The 19,591-nt window shown below is 47.1% G+C and overlaps 1 protein-coding gene across 1 annotated transcript in view; it reads right to left on the bottom strand.

Annotated features, from left to right (window-relative positions):
- Positions 1-465: 465 nt before the first annotated feature.
- Positions 466-19,591, bottom strand: part of WDR6 (WD repeat domain 6) — a 71,302-nt gene continuing 52,176 nt past the window's right edge. Inside the window, exon 7 of the mRNA XM_069206204.1 lies at positions 466-1,901. Coding sequence (XP_069062305.1) covers positions 1,399-1,901 — 503 coding nt within the window. The 3' untranslated portion in view covers positions 466-1,398. The remainder of the gene's footprint in view (positions 1,902-19,591) is intronic.

A 19,591-nucleotide genomic window follows, 5' to 3' on the forward strand; every position in this document is an offset into this window, starting at 1 on the left:
CACGTCATTGGTTTGTTGTTGGTAAAGTAGTCACAACAGTGTTGTAGAAGACGTTTTGCCTTGCTATTTCTGTAAATCAGTGTTTTTAATTAATTTAAAGAGGTGTCCAAAAAAAGGATCACTTCCTTCTTCTACTTGCAGGCATGTTTGCTTAAAACGGGGCATCTTTGGAAACACATATTACGTGTAAATCTGACACCTGCCCCATCACATACCAACAAGAAACACAAACAACAGACAATGCAACAACATTTACAACCAGACAGAGCGGTAAGAGATGTGAGGACAGAGCTGAAGGCTGTAGGAGGGTTCAAGGGTGTTGTAGCAGAGAGGAAATGAGCAGGCGCGACCTGCCTGATGGGTCTCTTCCAACGCCTACATCTACGCAAGTATGAACATAACTTACTCTAAATTAAAGGTGGAGAAATTAAATACGCCAACCTCTTGCAGCCTTCAAAAAATGTATCAGTTAAACAAAGAATTATTTATTGATGCACAAAGGTGTTCTTTCACTTTCTAAGTTAAAACTGGCATGTTTCCATACAATATATCCTCTTGCAATTTCCGATTCTTGATAACGGTGCCAAATCGGAGCCTTTATTCCTGATCTCAAGTGATCAAATTTCCTCTCACCGCACAAGCCACCGCTTCTGAATGTTGGCCACAGAAGATGCAGTAAAGTGTACCTCGCAATGTTCTAACCAAGTGTCCAACTACGGAACATCGGCAATGCGACAGAGCACACATGATACCCCTACAGCAGATCCAGTGTGCTCACAACTTGGTTCACCACACAAGCGTCCACTTTTGGACCGTGGCCATAGAATACGCAGTAAAACTGTAGATCTCCAGATCATTCCCAACAGTCCAGCTCACTTATATCTGTGAAGTAGTGGAACACACAGATCACAGGCTTAGCCCTGATCTGGTGTGATCATATCTGGTCTCATATCTTGGCTACCTTGAAGCGACCACTTCAAGGCCTTGGCCACGGAAGACAATATATATGCAGCTCTTCATCTCCTTCCCAACAGCCCAGCTTAGTGACATCAGTGAAGCACCAGAACACACAAATCAGCACCTTATCCCTTATCCAGTGAGATCATGTCTTGGCTCACTGCACAAGTGACCACTTCAAGGCCTTGGCCACGGAAGACAATATATATGCAGCTCTTCATCTCCTTCCCAACAGCCCAGCTTAGTGATATCAGTGAAGTACCAGAACACACAAATCAGCACCTTATCCCTTATCCAGTGAGATCATGTCTTGGCTCACTGCACAAGTGACCACTTCAAGGCCTTGGCCACGGAAGACAATATATATGCAGCTCTTCATCTCCTTCCCAACAGCCCAGCTTAGTGACATCAGTGAAGCACCAGAACACACAAATCAGCACCTTATCCCTTATCCAGTGAGATCATGTCTTGGCTCACTGCACAAGTGACCACTTCAAGGCCTTGGCCACAGAAGACACAGTAATAGAAAAGCTCGCCATCGCCTTCCCAACAGTCCAGCTCAGCAACATCAGCGACGTGGCAGAACCTGCTTCGGAGGAAACGCAGTCCATCTTCCCCCACCTGCCACAGCGTCAGGCGCTGGTCCACAGAGATGGAGACCAGCAGGTCAGGTCGTAGGACCCGGAGCCCAGTGACGTGTGCTGCGTGAGCAGATGGCACGCCAAACTTCTTCAATAAACAGATGCGGGGTTCCGGCATGGGCTCTCTGTGAACATGTGCATCCGGTGAACCAGCGGTCTGTTCTATTGAGATGAGGCAGACATGCAAGGAGTTGTCATCACCCCCGCTGGCTACGAGGTAGCGCCCAGTCTCAACTTCTCTGATGTGGAGGCTATTGATGCCAGACTGGTGAGCAGAGACAGTCAAACACGGAACGCCAAGATCTGTGAAACAAACAAACAACATCAGTGATAGAGTGCAAGGGAAACACATTTTTCACAAATAAAATCAGTGGCACATCAGCTTCACAAGGCACTGCAGACAGGGGCGGCTGAGGGTTGCAGAGATTCTGTGTCAAACTGAAGACATAAAAAAAGAAGCAATCAAAAACAATGAAACTCGCAAGAATTTTTAATCAAATTGTAAAAATAAATCCAAATATGCTTTGCTAAGTGTATAATCCTGCCTAAAACCACAAAAGAGGTCAAACCCCCTTGCAAAGTCTAACCTAGATACGACTATAAAAGGTAAAAATAAAACAAAGAAATCAAAAGATACAACTCCGCCTTCATGGAACTATGAAGAACAAAACGCAGAGCAAAGATCTGGGGTTGGGGTGAGATCCAGTTTCTTTTACTTACACAATCTTATGAGAATCATAAAACCTTTAAAAGGGAACCACAAATTAAACCACACAGGGATCTTTTGTCTAGCTAAACTGATCCTTTCCTTAAGCAACTGCAGACAAACAGAATAATTACTAGCAAATTAAACAGGCCTGGCCTTGGCAAGCTGGTGCAATGGTTAATTTTTTATTGCAAGCCTATGCCACTAAAATTAGAAGAAGACATGCCGTCACCTAATGTAGTGACTATGTGCTTGTAATATAAAACCACAGAGCGGACACTGGACTGCCCACAGATCGGTAGAGACATTCTTCATCGCGCAATGACTCTGGCAGGCAGTCCGACCCTTAAGTGTGTACTACAGTCACAATACCAAAATGGTTGGAAAAAAATGTTTGTCTGGGATGTTTGCCACTGTTAGTTGGAGTGATCAGTGAGGGTGGGGGCGAGAACTACAGATAGGCAGGCATAGGTATGTTAAATCTGCTAGATACAGGGAGACGATGGCACGGCGATGGGCAAGAATATTAGTTTTACTCCTATCCACATGACCTGCTGCCGCGCTTTGATCACTGAGTGATATCAAGGGAGGCAGTGCCTTGGATCCTAGGGGTCACATAACACCCCCAGATCTTTTAAATCACCCAGATTTTTTTAATCACTTCCCTGTTAAACTGACACTATTCTTGCCCTGTCCTAGGCTGGTTTGCCCTAGCTGGAGATACCCTGCAGCCTCTGTTGTATTTGGTGTTCTGCAAGGAACTGCGAGCTGCAATCCTAGATTTGTTCAGCTAAACACTGGCTCAATAGCCAAGTATGTAATGTTCCAGGAGGCTTCTATTCATGGAATAACAATTGCTATAGATGCAGGGATACTGAAAGATATAAGAACACGGCTGGAGTACACAGAACACAACACAATGGGGGTTATTACAACTTTGGAGGACGTGTTAATCCATCCCAAAAGTGACGGTAAAGTGACGGATATACCACCAGCTGTATTACGAGTCCATTTTATCCTATGGAACTCGTAATACAGCTGGTGGTATATCTGTCACTTTACCATCACTTTTGGGACGGATTAATACCTTCTCCAAAGTTGTAATAACCCCCTAAGTCACTGAAAGGTAGGGCCCCTTTAATGGTTGAAAGTGTCCATCTCTGGTACATGACTAACCTGCTGCAGAAATACTGCGAGCTGCAATCCTAGATTTGTTCAGCTAAACATTGGCACAATAGCCAAGTATGTAAAGTTACAGGAGGCTTCTATTCATGGAATAATGACTGCTAAAGGCGCAGGGATACTGAAAGATATACGAACACAGCTGGTGGACACAGAACACAACACTAAGCCACTGAAAGGCAGGGCCACTTTAATGGTTCAAAGTGTCCATCTCTGGGACATGACTAACCTGCTGCAGAAGTACTGCGAGCTGCCCCACAGAGGTGGCATTTCTTGGGAAATATGCGCCAGCCACACAATATGTCAAGGGTGAGAGACCAGGCAAGAGACCGACTTGGCTGCTGAAGAGAGAGAAACACCACAGCCACATAATACAGATAGAATTAGGCAGCATCCCACCCTGTCTCAGTTCAGTAAGGACCTCAAGACCTGGCTCTTCGACTGATCCTCAGCACCCACCTACCTCACCCAGCGCCTTGAGACCCTCACGGGTGAGTAGCCACGCTTTACAAATCATTGATTGATTGACAGAAGAAGGTGGCGGGGCATTAAGGGATAGGGAAGAAATTGTCGGAGAATTTGTTCAGTATTGAGCATGAGGTCTATAAAGCCTGTAAAGATATATTAGCCCCGGATGTGTCTAAGACCTATCCGGAGGCTATGAAGGATGGCGTACAGCCCTCTTGCAACGAGAGAATATTTTTATGGTTCTCCCGAAATCAGGTAAGGGCAAAAGTAAATGTGCGTCATATCGCCCGCTGTCACTACTCAACCTGGATAACAAACTCATGGCAAAGGTGACTGCCAATCAGCTATCCCTGCTGATGAACACTGTTCAAACTGGTTTCGTCCCACAGAGGCTGCAGAGGTCCTCATGGATGCCGAAAAAGCCTTTGCCTTCCTGGAGTGGCCATTCCTATTGGCTGTTATACTCCAAAGTAGTTGCTCGATGTTGTGCAGTTGACACTGGATATGTTTCCAGTGGCCAGGGCACCAGGCAGGGTTGCCTTCAATCAGCCCTCCTTTTTGTGCCTACAATGGATCCACTGGCCTGAAAACTGCCGGAGCTTCACTTGCATAAAGGCCTTTACTTTCTCTCGGTTTGCCTCCTCCTCTCCATTTACACAGATAATATTCTGCTACTTGTTAAACAACTGGCTAACAAACTCTCCCCTATGATAAGGAAAATTATCAGATTTGGCAGACTCTTCAGCATATCCACCAATTTAGATAAAATCAAACTATTTCCACCTACTGCTTACACAGTCAAAACAGAGTTGCCCCCCCACGATCAGAAAGATGACTCGATTAGATATCTGTGGGTGATGCTACATAGAGATACAGAGGTCATTATTCTATTCAACTATGGTCCAGCAGTGGACGAAGTAACCCACCAGATGTTAGGATAAAATTACCTCTCTTCCTGGCAGGCCAGGAGGCACTTATAAAAATGGTCGTGCTCCGAAAATGTCTACATTTGTTCACGAACATATCCAACTTCTTTAAATAAGATTATTTTTTTAGACCCCTAAAATATTGTTGACCAGGCAGAACAAACAATATTGCTGTTTGGACAGATAAACAGCCATGGATCAGTTGGGGTGTCTTGATGTTACCTTAAGAGAGAGGAGACTTTGAGCTCCCAGATTTGGAAAGGAATTGCTTAAGATACCCAAGGGTATTTTGCTACTCATTAGTATTGTAAGGAAATGCCTCCTTGGCATGGTTACCCCCTGACTTTTTGCCTTTGCTGATGCTATGTTTTGAATTGAAAGTGTGCTGAGGCCAGCTAACCAGGCCCCAGCACCAGTGTTCTTTCCCTAACCTGTACTTTTGATTCCACAATTCGCACACCCTGGCATCCAGGTAAGTCCCTTGTAACTGGTACCCCTGGTACCAAGGGCCCTGATGCCAGGGAAGGTCTCTAAGGGCTGCAGCATATCTTATGCCACCCTGGGGACCCCTCACTCAGCACAGACACACTGCTTACCAGCTTGTGTGTGCTGGTGAGAACAAAACGAGTAAGTCGACATGGCACTCCCCTCAGGGTGCCATGCCAACCTCACACTGCCTATGCAGTATAGATAAGTCACCCCTCTAGTAGGCCTTACAGCCCTAAGGCAGGGTGCACTATACCATAGGTGAGGGCATCAGTGCATGAGCACTGTGCCCCTATAGTGTCTAAGCCAAACCTTAGACATTGTAAGTGCAGGGTAGCCATAAGAGTATATGGTCTGGGAGTCTGTCAAACACGGACTCCACAGCACCATAATGGCTACACTGAAAACTGGGAAGTTTGGTATCAAACTTCTCAGCACAATAAATGCACACTGATGCCAGTGTACATTTTATTGTAAAATACACCCCAGAGGGCACCTTAGAGGTGCCCCCTGAAACCTAATCCAACTACCCGTGTAGGCTGACTGGTTCTAGCAGCCTGCCACACTCGAGACATGTTGCTGGCCACATGGGGAGAGTGCCTTTGTCACTCTGTGGCCTGTAACAAAGCCTGCACTGGGTGGAGATGCTAACACCTCCCCCAGGCAGGAGCTGTAACACCTGGCGGTGAGCCTCAAAGGCCTACCCCCTTTGTTCCAGCACCACAGGGCACTCCAGCTAGTGGAGTTGCCCGCCCCCTCCGGCCACGGCCCCACTTTTGGCGGCAAGGCCGGAGGAGATCATGAGAATAACAAGGAGGAGTCACTGGCCAGTCAGGACAGCCCCTAAGGTGTCCTGAGCTGAAGTGACTCTAACTTTTAGAAATCCTCCATCTTGCAGATGGAGGATTCCACCAATAGGGATAGGAATGTGCCCCCCTCCCCTTGGGAGGAGGCACAAAGAGGGTGTACCCACCGTAAGGGCTAGTAGCCATTGGCTACTAACCCCCCAGACCTAAACACGCCCTTAAATTTAGTATTTAAGGGCTTCCCTGAACCTAAGAATTTAGATTCCTGCAACTTACCGAAGAAGAAGACTGCTGAGCTGAAAACCCCTGCAGAAGAAGAAAGAAGACACCAACTGCTTTGGCCCCAGTCCTACCGGCCTGTCTCCTGCCTTCTAAACAACACTGCTCCAGCGACGCTTTCTCCAGGACCAGCGACCTCTGAGTCCTCAGAGGACTGCCCTGCTTCAAGAGGAACAAGAAACTCCCGAGGACAGCGGACCTGTTCCAAAAAGACTGCAACTTTGTTACAGAGGAGCAGATTTAAAGACCCCTGCAATCCCCGCAAGAAGCGTGAGACTTGCAACACTGCACCCGGCGACCCCGACTCGACTGGTGGAGAAACAACACCTCAGGGAGGACCCTCCGGCGACTCCGAGACTGTGAGTAACCAAAGTTGTCCCCCCTGAGCCCCCACAGCGACGCCTGCAGAGGGAATCCCGAGACTCCCCCTGACCGCGACTGCCTGACTCTAAAATGGAAAAGACCCTGCACCCGCAGCCCCCAGCACCTGAAGGATCGGAACTTCAGTGCAGGAGTGACCCCCAGGAGGCCCTCTCCCTTGCCCAGGTGGTGGCTACCCCGAGGAGCCCCCCCCTTGCCTGCCTGCACCGCTGAAGAGACCCCTTGGTCTCCCATTGATTTACATTGCGAACCCGACGCTTGTTTGCACACTGCACCCGGCCACCCCCGTGCTGCTGAGGGTGTACTTTCTGTGTGGACTTGTGCCCCCTCGGTGCCCTACAAAACCCCCCTGGTCTGACCTCCGAAGACGCGGGTACTTACCTGCTGGCAGACTGGAACCGGGGCACCCCCTTCTCTCCATTGAAGCCTATGCGTTTTGGGCACCACTTTGAACTCTGCACCTGACCGGCCCTGAGCTGCTGGTGTGGTGACTTTGGGGTTGCTCTGAACCCCCAACGGTGGGCTACCTTGGACCCCAATCTTAACCCCGTAGGTGGTTTACTTACCTGCAAAAACTAACATTACTTTACCTCCCCCAGGAACTGTGAAAATTGCACTGTGTCCACTTTTATAACCGCTTATTGTGTTTTATGTAAAAAGTATATATGCTACTGTGATTATTCAAAGTTCCTAAAGTACCTACCTGCAATACCTTTCAAATGAGATATTACATGTAGAATTTGAACCTGTGGTTCTTAAAATAAACTAAGAAAATATATTTTTCTATAACAAAACCTATTGGCCTGGAATTGTCTGAGTGTGTGTTCCTCATTTATGGCCTGTGTGTATGTACAACAAATGCTTAACACTACTCCTTTGATAAGCCTACTGCTCGACCACACTACCACAAAATAGAGCATTAGTATTATCTCTTTTTGTCACTATCTTACCTCTAAGGGGAACCCTTGGACTCTGTGCATACTATTCCTTACTTTGAAATAGTGCATACAGAGCCAACTTCCTACATTTGTGGATCAGCGGTGGGGTACAAGACTTTGCATTTGCTGGACTACTCAGCCAATACCTGATCACACGACAAATTCCAAAAATTGTCATTAGAAATTGATTTTTGCAATTTGAGCTATTTTTCTATATTCATAAAAGACCTGCTAGGGCCTTGTGTTAGATCCTGTTTAGCATTTCTTTTAAAGTTTACAAGTTTGTGAAAGTTTGAATTAGAACCTAGAACTAGTTTTAGATTCTTAAAAAGTACTCCAACTTTTAGAAACATAATGTCTAGTACAGAGATGAATGTGGTGGAACTCGACACTACCCCTTACCTCCATCTTAAGATGAGGGAGCTAAGGTCACTCTGTAAAATAAAGAAAATAACAATGGGCCCCAGACCTTCCAAACTACAGCTCCAGGAGCTTTTGGCAGAGTTTGAAAGAGCCAACCCCTCTGAGGATGGCAACACAGAGGATGAAGATGGTGACTTGGAGGGCAATTCCCCCCCTCCAGTCCTACTTAGGGAGAACAGGGCTGCTCAAGCCCTGACTCCAAACATAATAGTCAGAAATGCTGTGTCCCTCACAGGAGAGACCAACATCTCTGAAATCACTGAGGATAGCCCAAGTGAAGAGGACATCCAATTAGCCAGGATGGCCAAGAGATTGGCTCTGGAAAGACAGATCCTAACCATAGAAAGGGAAAGAAAAGAGATGGGCCTAGGACCCATCAATGGTGGCAGCAACATAACTAGGGTCAGAGATTCTCCTGACATGTTGAAAATCCCTAAAGGGATTGTAACTAAATATGAAGATGGTGATGACATCACCAAATGGTTCACAGCTTTTGAGAGGGCTTGTGTAACCAGAAAAGTTAACAGATCTCACTGGGGTGCTCTCCTTTGGGAAATGTTCACTGGAAAGTGTAGGGATAGACTCCTCACACTCTCTGGAAATGATGCAGAATCTTATGACCTCATGAAGGGAACCCTGATTGAGGGCTTTGGATTCTCCACTGAGGAGTATAGGATTAGATTCAGAGGGGCTCAAAAATCCTCGAGCCAGACCTGGGTTGATTTCGTAGACTACTCAATGAAAACACTGGATGGTTGGATTCAAGGCAGTGGTGTAAATAATTCTGATGGGCTGTACAATTTATTTGTGAAAGAACACCTGTTAAGTAATTGTTTCAATGATAAACTGCATCAGCATCTGGTAGACCTAGGACCAATTTCTCCCCAAGAATTGGGAAAGAAGGCGGACCATTGGGTCAAGACTAGGGTGACCAAGACTTCCACAGGGGGTGACTAAAAGAAAGGGGTCACAAAGCCTCCCCAGGGGAAGTGTTGAGACATCCAAAAACAAAAATAGTAAAGAGTCTTCTACAGGCCCCCAAAAACCAGCACAGGAGGGTGGGCCCAGAGCCTCTTCACAAACCAATATTGGGTACAAGGGTAAAAACTTTGATCCCAAAAAGGCCTGGTGTCGTAGCTGTAATCAGCCTGGACACCAAACTGGAGACAAGGCCTGTCCCCAGAAAAATACCACTTCTAACTCCACTCCAGCTAAAACTGGAATGGCCAGTCTCCAAGTGGGATCAACAGTGTGCCCAGAGCAAATCAGGTGTCACACTGAAGCTACATTAGTCTCTGAGGGTGGGGTGGATGTAGCCACACTGGCTGCCTGGCCTCCTAACATGCAAAAATACAGGCAGCAGCTCTTAATTAATGGGACAAGTGTAGAAGGCCTGAGGGATACAGGTGCCAGTGTCACCATGGTGACAGAGAAACTGGTTTCCCCTGGTCAATACCTGGCTGGACAAACTTATCCAGTCACCAACGCTGACAATCAGACTAAAGTACATCCCATGGCTATGGTAACTTTAGAGTGGGGAGGGGTCAATGGCCTGAAACAGGTGGTGGTCTCCTCCAATATCCCAGTAGACTGTTTGCTTGGAAATTACCTGGAGTGCTCAGCATGGGCTGAGGTAGAACTGAAAACCCATGCAGCCATGCTGGGTATCCCTGAACTGGTGTGTGTCAAGACAAGGGCACAGTGCAAGGCTCAGGGTGAAAAAGTAGAGCTGGAGTCTGGAAAAAGGGCCCAGCCTACCAAGAGAAAAGGAAAGTCAGCTGGGAAACCAGCTGCAACACAACACCAAAAAGAGAACCTCTCTTCTCAGGAAGAAGTTCTGCCCTCTGAGGGAACTGAGCCTATGGAGTTAGAACCTTATCAGGTTGAGCTCTTAGGCCCAGGGGGACCCTGAAGGGAGCAGTTGTGTAAGGGGCAAGAAACCTGTCCCTCTCTTGAAGGCCTTAGGCAGCAAGCTGCTGAAGAGTCCAATGGCAAGAAAACTGGAACACATAGGGTCTATTGGGAAGATGGGCTTCTGTACACTGAGGCAAGAGATCCCAAACCTGGTGCCACTAGGAGAGTGGTAGTGCCTCAGGAGTTCAGAGAGTTCATTCTGACCTTAGCCCATGATATTCCCCTTGCTGGGCATTTGGGACAAACCAAGAGGTGGGAGAGACTAGTCACCACTTCTACTGGCCCAATATGTCCCAGAAAGTTAAGGAGTTTTGTGTCTCCTGTGCCACCTGTCAAGCCAGTGGTAAGACAGGTGGACATCCAAAGGCCCCCTCATTACACTTCCAGTGGTGGGGGTCCCCTTTGAAAGAGTGGGTGTGGACATAGTGGGTCCACTTGAACCTCCCACAGCCTCAGGAAATATGTACATCCTAGTAGTAGTGGATCATGCTACTAGGTATCCTGAAGCTATTCCCCTTAGGTCGACTACTGCCCCTGCAGTGGCCAAGGCCCTCATTGGTATCTTTACCAGAGTGGGCTTCCCTAGGGAGGTGGTGTCTGACAGAGGTACCAACTTCATGTCAGCATACCTGAAACACATGTGGAATGAGTGTGGAGTGACTTATAAATTCACTACACCCTATCATCCACAAACTAATGGCCTTGTTGAGAGATTCAACAAGACATTAAAGGGCATGATCATGGGGCTCCCAGAAAAACTCAAGAGGAGATGGGATGTCCTCTTGCCATGTCTGCTCTTCGCTTACAGAGAGGTGCCTCAGAAGGGAGTAGGATTCTCACCCTTTGAACTTCTGTTTGGCCACCCTGTAAGGGGACCACTAGCTCTTGTGAAAGAAGGCTGGGAGAGACCTCTTCATGAGCCTAAACAAGACATAGTGGACTATGTACTTGGCCTTCGCTCAAGGATGGCAGAGTACATGGAAAAGGCAAGTAAAAACCTTGAGGCCAGCCAACAGCTCCAGAAGTTTTGGTATGACCAAAAGGCTGCACTGGTTGAATTTGTCTGGGTTTTGGAGCCTGTGGCTCCCAGGGCACTTCAGGACAAATGGAGTGGCCCTTACCCAGTTCTAGAGAGGAAGAGTCAGGTCACCTACCTGGTGGACCTGGGCACAAGCAGGAGCCCCAAGAGGGTGATCCATGTGAACCGCCTTAAGCTCTTCCATGACAGGGCTGATGTGAATCTGTTAATGGTAACAGATAAGGATCAGGAAGCTGAGAGTGAGCCTCTCCCTGATCTTCGGCCCTCAAACCCTAATGATGGCTCAGTAGATGGAGTGATCTATTCAGACACCGTCTCTAGCCAACAGCAATCTGACTGTAGGAAGGTCCTGCAACAGTTTGCTGAGCTCTTTTCCCTAACCCCTGGTCAGACACACCTGTGTACCCATGATGTGGACACAGGAGACAGCATGCCTGTCAAAAACAAAATATTCAGACAGTCTGATCAAGTTAAGGAAAGCATCAAGGTGGAAGTCCACAAGATGCTGGAATTGGGAGTAATTGAGCACTCTGACAGCCCCTGGGCTAGCCCAGTGGTCTTAGTCCCCAAACCTCACACCAAAGATGGAAAGAGAGAGATTAGGTTTTGTGTGGACTACTGAGGACTTAATTCTGTCACCAAGACCGATGCCCATCCCATTCCTAGAGCTGATGAGCTGATAGACAAATTAGGTGCTGCCAAATTCTTAAGTACCTTTGACTTAACAGCAGGGTACTGGCAAATCAAAATGGCACCTGGAGCAAAACAAAAGAAGCATTCTCCGCACCTGATGGGCATTATCAGTTCACTGTTATGCCCTTTGGTTTAAAGAATGCCCCTGCCACCTTCCAAAGGTTGGTGAATCAAGTCCTTGCTGGCTTGGAGTCCTTTAGTGCAGCTTATCTTGACGATATTGCTGTCTTTAGCTCCAACTGGCAGGATCACCTGGTCCACCTGAAGAAGGTTTTGAAGGCTCTGCAATCAGCAGGCCTCTCTATCAAGGCATCCAAATGCCAGATAGGGCAGGGAATGAAAATGTCACTTACCCAGTGTACATCTGTTCGTGGCATCAGTCGCTGGAGATTCACATGTTCTGCATAGCTCGCCATCTGGTGTTGGGTCGGAGTGTTACAAGTTGTTTTTCTTCGAAGAAGTCTTTCGAGTCACGGGACCGAGTGACTCCTCCTTCTGTCTCCGTTGCGCATGGGCGTCGACTCCATCTTCGATTGTTTTCCCCGCAGAGGGTGAGTTAGGAGTTGTGTTGTAGTAATAGTGCCCATGCAATGGAGTGACTAAGTATGTACCTATTTAAGGTGGAAAATATATATATACAAATGTACAAAGTTGAAGCTAACTTCCGAACTGCTACAGGCTCCCGGGGAGGCGGGTGGGCACATGTGAATCTCCAGCGACTGATGCCACGAACAGATGTACACTGGGTAAGTGACATTTTCAGTTCGATGGCATCTGTCGCTGTAGATACACATGTTCTGCATAGACTAGTAAGCAGTTATCTCCCCAAAAGCGGTGGCTCAGCCTGTAGGAATTGAAGTGGTTTGAAATAATGTTCTTAACACAGCTTGACCTACTGTGGCTTGCTGTGCGGATAGCACGTCTACACAGTAGTGTTTGGTGAACGTGTGTGGCGTAGACCATGTGGCTGCCTTACATATTTCTTGCATTGGGATGTTCCCTAGAAAGGCCATGGTAGCACCTTTTTTTCTGGTTGAGTGTGCCCTTGGTGTAATGGGCAGTTGTCGTTTTGCTTTAAGGTAGCAGATTTGGATGCATTTAACTATCCATCTGGCTATACCTTGTTTTGATATTGGGTTTCCTGCATGAGGTTTTTGGAATGCAATAAATAGTTGTTTAGTCTTTCTGATGTTCTTCGTTCTGTCAATGTAGTACATTAATGCTCCTTTGACATCTAAGGTATGTAGTGCCCTCTCAGCTACGGAATCTGGCTGTGGGAAGAACACTGGTAGTTCCACTGTTTGATTTAGGTGGAACGGTGAAATAACCTTTGGTAAAAATTTCGGATTAGTCCTTAGGACGACTTTATTTTTGTGTAGTTGTATAAAAGGTTCTTGTATTGTAAACGCCTGAATTTCGCTTACTCTTCTTAGAGATGTAATGGCGATGAGAAATGCAACCTTCCAGGTTAGGAACTGTATTTTGCAAGAGTGCATGGGTTCAAAAGGTGGACCCATGAGTCTTGTTAAGACAACATTTAAGTTCCATGAAGGAACAGGTGGTGTTCTTGGTGGTATAATTCTTTTAAGGCCTTCTATGAATGCTTTAATGACTGGTATCCTATATAGGGAAGTTGAATAGGTAGTCTGCAGGAATGCAGATATTGCTGCAAGGTGTATTTTAATGGAAGAGAAGGCTAGGTTAGATTTTTGTAAGTGAAGCAAGTAACCCACTACATCCTTTGGAGTTGCGTGTAAAGGTTGGATCTGATTATGATGGCAGTAGCAAACAAACCTCTTCCATTTACTTGCATAGCAGTGCCTAGTGGACGGCCTTCTGGCTTGCTTTATGACTTCCATACATTCTTGGGTAAGTTGTAAGTGTCCGAATTCTAGGATTTCAGGAGCCAGATTGCTAGATTCAGCGATGCTGGATCTGGATGTCTGATCTGTTGGTTGTGTTGTGTTAACAGATCCGGCCTGTTGGGCAATTTGATGTGGGGTACTACTGATAGGTCTAGCAGTGTTGTGTACCAGGGTTGCCTTGCCCAAGTTGGTGCTATTAATATGAGTTTGAGTTTGTTTTGACTCAATTTGTTTACCAGATAAGGAAGGAGAGGGAGAGGAGGAAAAGCGTAGCCAAATATCCCTGACCAGTTCATCCATAGGGCATTGCCTTGGGACTGCCTGTGTGGGTATCTGGATGCGAAGTTTTGGCATTTTGCGTTCTCTTTTGTTGCAAACAAGTCTATTTGAGGTGTTCCCCAGAGTCTGAAGTAAGTGTTTAGAATTTGGGGGTGAATTTCCCATTCGTGGACCTGTTGGTGATCTCGAGAGAGATTGTCTGCAAGTTGATTCTGGATCCCTGGAATAAACTGTGCTATTAGGCGAATGTGGTTGTGAATTGCCCATCGCCATATCTTTTGTGCCAGCAGGCTCAACTGCGTTGAGTGTGTCCCCCCTTGTTTGTTTAGATAATACATTGTTGTCATATTGTCTGTCTTGACAAGAATGTATTTGTGAGTTATAATTGGTTGGAAAGCCCTTAATGCTTGAAAAACTGCAAGCATTTCTAGGTGATTTATATGCAGTTTTGTTTGATGTACGTTCCATTGTCCTTGTATGCTGTGTTGATCGAGGTGTGCTCCCCACCCTGTCATGGAAGCATCTGTTGTTATTACGTATTGTGGCACTGGGTCTTGGAAAGGCCGCCCTTTGTTTAAATTTATACTGTTCCACCATAGAAGCGAGAGGTAAGTTTGGCAGTCTATCAACACCAGATCTAGAAGGTGACCCTGTGCTTGTGACCATTGTGATGCTAGGCACTGTTGCAAGGGCCTCATGTGCAGTCTTGCGTTCGGGACAATGGCTATGCATGAGGACATCATGCTTAGGAGTTGTAATATCATCTTTGCTTGTATTGTTTGTGTTGGATACATGCGTTAGATGATCTTGTTTAAATTTTGAATTCTTTGTGGACTTGGAGTGGCTACTCCTTTTGTTGTGTCTATTATGGCTCCCAGGTATTGTTGTACCTTGCACGGCAAAATGTTGGATTTTGCAAAGTTGACGGTGAAACCTAGTTTGTAGAGGGTTTGTATGATCTGATTTGTGTGGTGTAAGCACTTTGTTAGTGAATTGGTTTTGATTAGCCAGTCGTCTAGATACGGGAATACATGTATTTGCTGCCTTCTGATGTGTGCAGCCACTACTGCTAGACATTTGGTGAAGACTCTTGGTGCGGTTGTTAAACCAAAAGGCAATACCTTGAATTGGTAATGTATTCCTTTGAATACGAACCTTAGGTATTTTCTGTGCGATGGATGTATTGGTATATGAAAATACGCGTCTTTGAGGTCTAGGGTTGTCATGTAGTCCTGTAGTTTTAGCAATGGTAACACTTCTTGTAGCGTGACCATGTGAAAGTGCTCTGATTTTATGTAGGTGTTCAGTATTCTGAGGTCTAGGATTGGTCTCAGTGTTTTGTCCTTTTTTGGTATTAAGAAGTACAGTGAATAGACTCCTGTGTTTGTTTGTGTGTTTGGTACTAATTCGATTGCATTCTTTTGCAATAATGCTTGAACTTCTATTTCCAGAAGTTCGGAATGTTGTTTTGATAGATTCTGTGCTTTTGGTGGTATGTTTGGAGGGAATTGTAGGAATTCTATGCAATAACCATGTTGGATAATTGCTAAGACCCAAGTGTCTGTAGTTATTTCCTCCCATGCTTTGTAATAATGACCTATTCTTCCCCCCACTGGTGTTGTGTGGAGGGGGTGAGTGACATCTGAGTCACTGTTTGGTTGTAGGGGTTTTGGGGCTTTGAAATTTTCCTCTATTCCTAGGGAATTGCCCTCCTCTGTATTGGCCCCGAAAGCCTCCCCTGTACTGTCCCTGGTAGCTGGACGGTGTTGCCTGCGAGGTGCTGGCTTGTGTGGCCTGACCCCGAAACCCCCCTCTAAAGGGTGTTTTGCGGAAGGTGCTGTAGGTTCCTCTGCTCTGCGGGGAGTAGAGTGCGCCCATGGCTTTGGCAGTGTCAGTGTCTTTTTTTTAGTTTTTCGATTGCCGTGTCCACTTCTGGTCCGAACAGTTGTTTTTCGTTGAATGGCATATTGAGCACTGCCTGCTGTATCTCTGGTTTGAACCCAGACGTTCTTAGCCATGCGTGCCTTCTGATAGTCACAGATGTGTTAATTGTTCTTGCAGCTGTGTCTGCTGCGTCCATAGAGGATCGTATCTGGTTATTTGATATGTTCTGTCCTTCCTCGACCACCTGCTTTGCCCTCTTTTGTAGTTCCTTGGGTAGATGCTCGATGAGGTGTTGCATCTCATCCCAATGGGCTCTGTCATAGCGCGCAAGTAGTGCTTGAGAGTTAGCGATGCGCCACTGGTTTGCAGCTTGTACTGCGACTCTTTTCCCAGCTGCATCGAACTTGCGGCTCTCTTTATCTGGGGGTGGTGCATCCCCAGATGTGTGGGAGTTGGCTCTTTTTCGAGCTGCTCCTACTACGACGGAATCAGGTGGCAGCTGTGTGGTGATGAAAACAGGGTCTGTAGGAGGTGCCTTATATTTCTTTTCCACCCTTGGCGTTATTGCCCTACTTTTGACCGGCTCCTTGAAGATTTCCTTTGCGTGCCGAAGCATACCTGGCAGCATAGGCAGGCTTTGTTAGGAGCTGTGGGTGGAGGAGAGGGTGTTGAATAAAAAGTCATCCTCGACTTGTTCTGAGTGGAGGTTTACGTTGTGGAATTGTGCTGCTCTAGCCACCACTTGAGAGTATGCTGAGCTGTCCTCTGGTGGTGAGGGCTTTGTTGGATATGCCTCCGGACTGTTGTCTGACACTGGGGCGTCATATAAGTCCCAAGCGTCTTGATCCTGGTCACCTTGGCTCATGGTGGTGTGAGCCGGGGAATGTGACGGGGTTTGTGCTGGTGAGACGTTAATTACAGGTGGAGGAGAGGGTGGCGGAGTCACCTTTTTCACCATCTTGGTTTGTGGCGCCTGGTCTGTTTGAAACTCCAGTCTCCTTTTTCTCCTAACAGGGGGAAGGGTGCTTATTTTTCCTGTTCCCTGCTGTATGAAAATACGTTTTTGCGTATGGTCCACTTCGGTGGATTGCAGCTCTTCCTCAAACCTATGCTTTCGCATCTGAGAGGACAGTGATTGCTCCTCTGTATAAGAGCCTGGACCTGGGTCAGTTACGGGTTGTTTCGGCACCGAAACCCTGTCTGTATGTTTTTTCGGCTCCGAGGTGGCTTTTTTCTTTTTTTGGAGTCGAAACCTCTCGGCGTCGATCTTCGTCGGTGCCGCTGTCTCGGCGTCGAGCCATTTCTACACCGCTATCTCGGTGTCGCTGCTTTTCTCCAGCACTTTCTCGATCCAGAGAAGGCTGCGTGCCGGTGTCTCGACCGGAGTCGGACGATCTCGGCACTGTTTGGGCCTTTTTCGGTGCCGATGGTCGGTCACCGAATTTATGGGTGGAGCCATGGCCTGGTGGCAGTGGCGTCCCCTTGGCCTTGTCACTTTTCTTATGTGTTGTTTTCGACGTCTTACTCACGGTTCTTTGATCGTCGAATTCCTCGGAGTCCGATTCGTGGATCGAAAAGGTTTCTTCTTCCTCTTGTTCCTCGAACTCTCGGTGCGCTGTCGGCGTGGACGCCATCTGAAGTCTCCTGGCTCGACGGTCACGGAGTGTCTTTCGGGACCGGAACGCGCGACAGGCCTCGCAAGTCTCCTCAGTGTGCTCAGGTGACAGGTTACAGACCAAATGTTGGTCTGTATACGGGAATTTGTTGTGGCATTTGGGACAAAAACGGAACGGGGTCCGTTCCATCGGCGTCGTTCTACACGCGGTCGGGCCGACCAGGCCCCGACGGGGGATCGAAAGCTACCCCGAAGGGCACCGGAGCGCGTCGACCTTCGATGCGGAGTTGAATCTAACTACGCCGATCCCGAACGCAACAATACCGATGAAAATCTTCCGATATTTACTAACTTTCCGTTCCGAAACTCGGAGCGACAGAAACACGTCCGAACCCGATGGCGGAAAAAAAACAATCAAAGATGGAGTCGACGCCCATGCGCAACGGAGACAGAAGGAGGAGTCACTCGGTCCCGTGACTCGAAAGACTTCTTCGAAGAAAAACAACTTGTAACACTCCGACCCAACACCAGATGGCGAGCTATGCAGAACATGTGTATCTACAGCGACAGATGCCATCGAACCTGTGGTTTACTTGGGATACCTTGTAGGTGGAGGCCAAGTTCAGCCACTCCAGCCTAAAATCCAGACTATTCTGGACTGGGCAGCTCCAAAAACCCAGACTCAAGTCAGGGCATTCCTTGGCTTGACTGGGTACTATAGGAGGTTTGTGAAGGGATATGGATCCATTGTGACAGCCCTCACAGAACTCACCTCCAAGAAAATGCCCAAGAAAGTAAACTGGACTGTAGAATGCCAACAGGCCTTTGACACTCTGAAACAAGCAATGTGCACAGCACCAGTTCTAAAAGCTCCAGATTACTCCAAGCAGTTCATTGTGCAGACAGATGCCTCTGAACATGGGATGTGTGTCTTGTTCAGTGGTGGTCGTCTTTCAGCCTTTCTTACCTTGGCCATGTCTCTGAGTATTGCACACCTTGTGCTTTTGGGCACTCCAGTGATGTTGCAGCTCTGAAATATGGCCAAACTGGTGGCAAGTGGCATCGTGGCAGCTGCACGCTTGACTTTTCTCAGTTCATGGGCAGTTATTTTGCGCCTTGGTTTTTCCACACGCTTCTTGCGACCCTGTTGACTATTTTGAATGAAACGCTTGATTGTTCGATGATCACGCTTCAGAAGCTTTGCAATTTTAAGAGTGCTGCATCCCTCTGCAAGATATCTCCCTATTTTTGACTTTTCTGAGCCTGTCAAGTCCTTCTTTTGACCCATTTTGCCAAAGGAAAGGAAGTTGCCTAATAATTATGCACACCTGATATAGGGTGTTGATGTCATTAGACCACACCCCTTCTCATTACAGAGATGCACATCACCTAATATGCTTAATTGGTAGTAGGCTTTCGAGCCTATACAGCTTGGAGTAAGACAACATGCATAAAGAGGATGATGTGGTCAAAATACTCATTTGCCTAATAATTCTGCACTCCCTGTATTCTGGACTGGGTAGCTCCAAAAACCCAGACTCAAGTCAGGGCATTCCTTGGCTTGACTGGGTATTCCAGGAGGTTTGTGAAGGGATATGGATCCATTGTGACAGCCCTCACTGAACTCACCTCCAAGAAAATGCCCAAGAAAGTGAACTGGACTGTGGAATGCCAACAGGCCTTTGACACCCTGAAACAAGCAATGTGCTCAGCACCAGTTCTAAAAGCTCCAGATTATTCTAAGCAGTTCATTGTGCAGACTGATGCCTCTGAACATGGGATAGGGGCAGTTTTGTCCCAAACAAATGATGATGGCCTTGACCAGCCTGTTGCTTTCATTAGCAGGAGGTTACTCCCCAGGGAGCAGCGTTGGAGTGCCATTGAGAGGGAGGCCTTTGCTGTGGTTTGGTCCCTGAAGAAGCTGAGACCATACCTCTTTGGTACTCACTTCCTAGTTCAGACTGACCACAGACCTCTCAGATGGCTGATGCAAATGAAAGGTGAAAATCCAAAACTGTTGAGGTGGTCCATCTCCCTACATGGAATGGACTTTATAGTGGAACACAGACCTGGGACTGCCCATGCCAATGCAGATGGCCTTTCCAGGTT

This window comes from Pleurodeles waltl, chromosome 9, assembly GCF_031143425.1.
Source record: "Pleurodeles waltl isolate 20211129_DDA chromosome 9, aPleWal1.hap1.20221129, whole genome shotgun sequence".
In the NCBI taxonomy this organism is placed as follows: Eukaryota; Metazoa; Chordata; class Amphibia; order Caudata; family Salamandridae; genus Pleurodeles; species Pleurodeles waltl.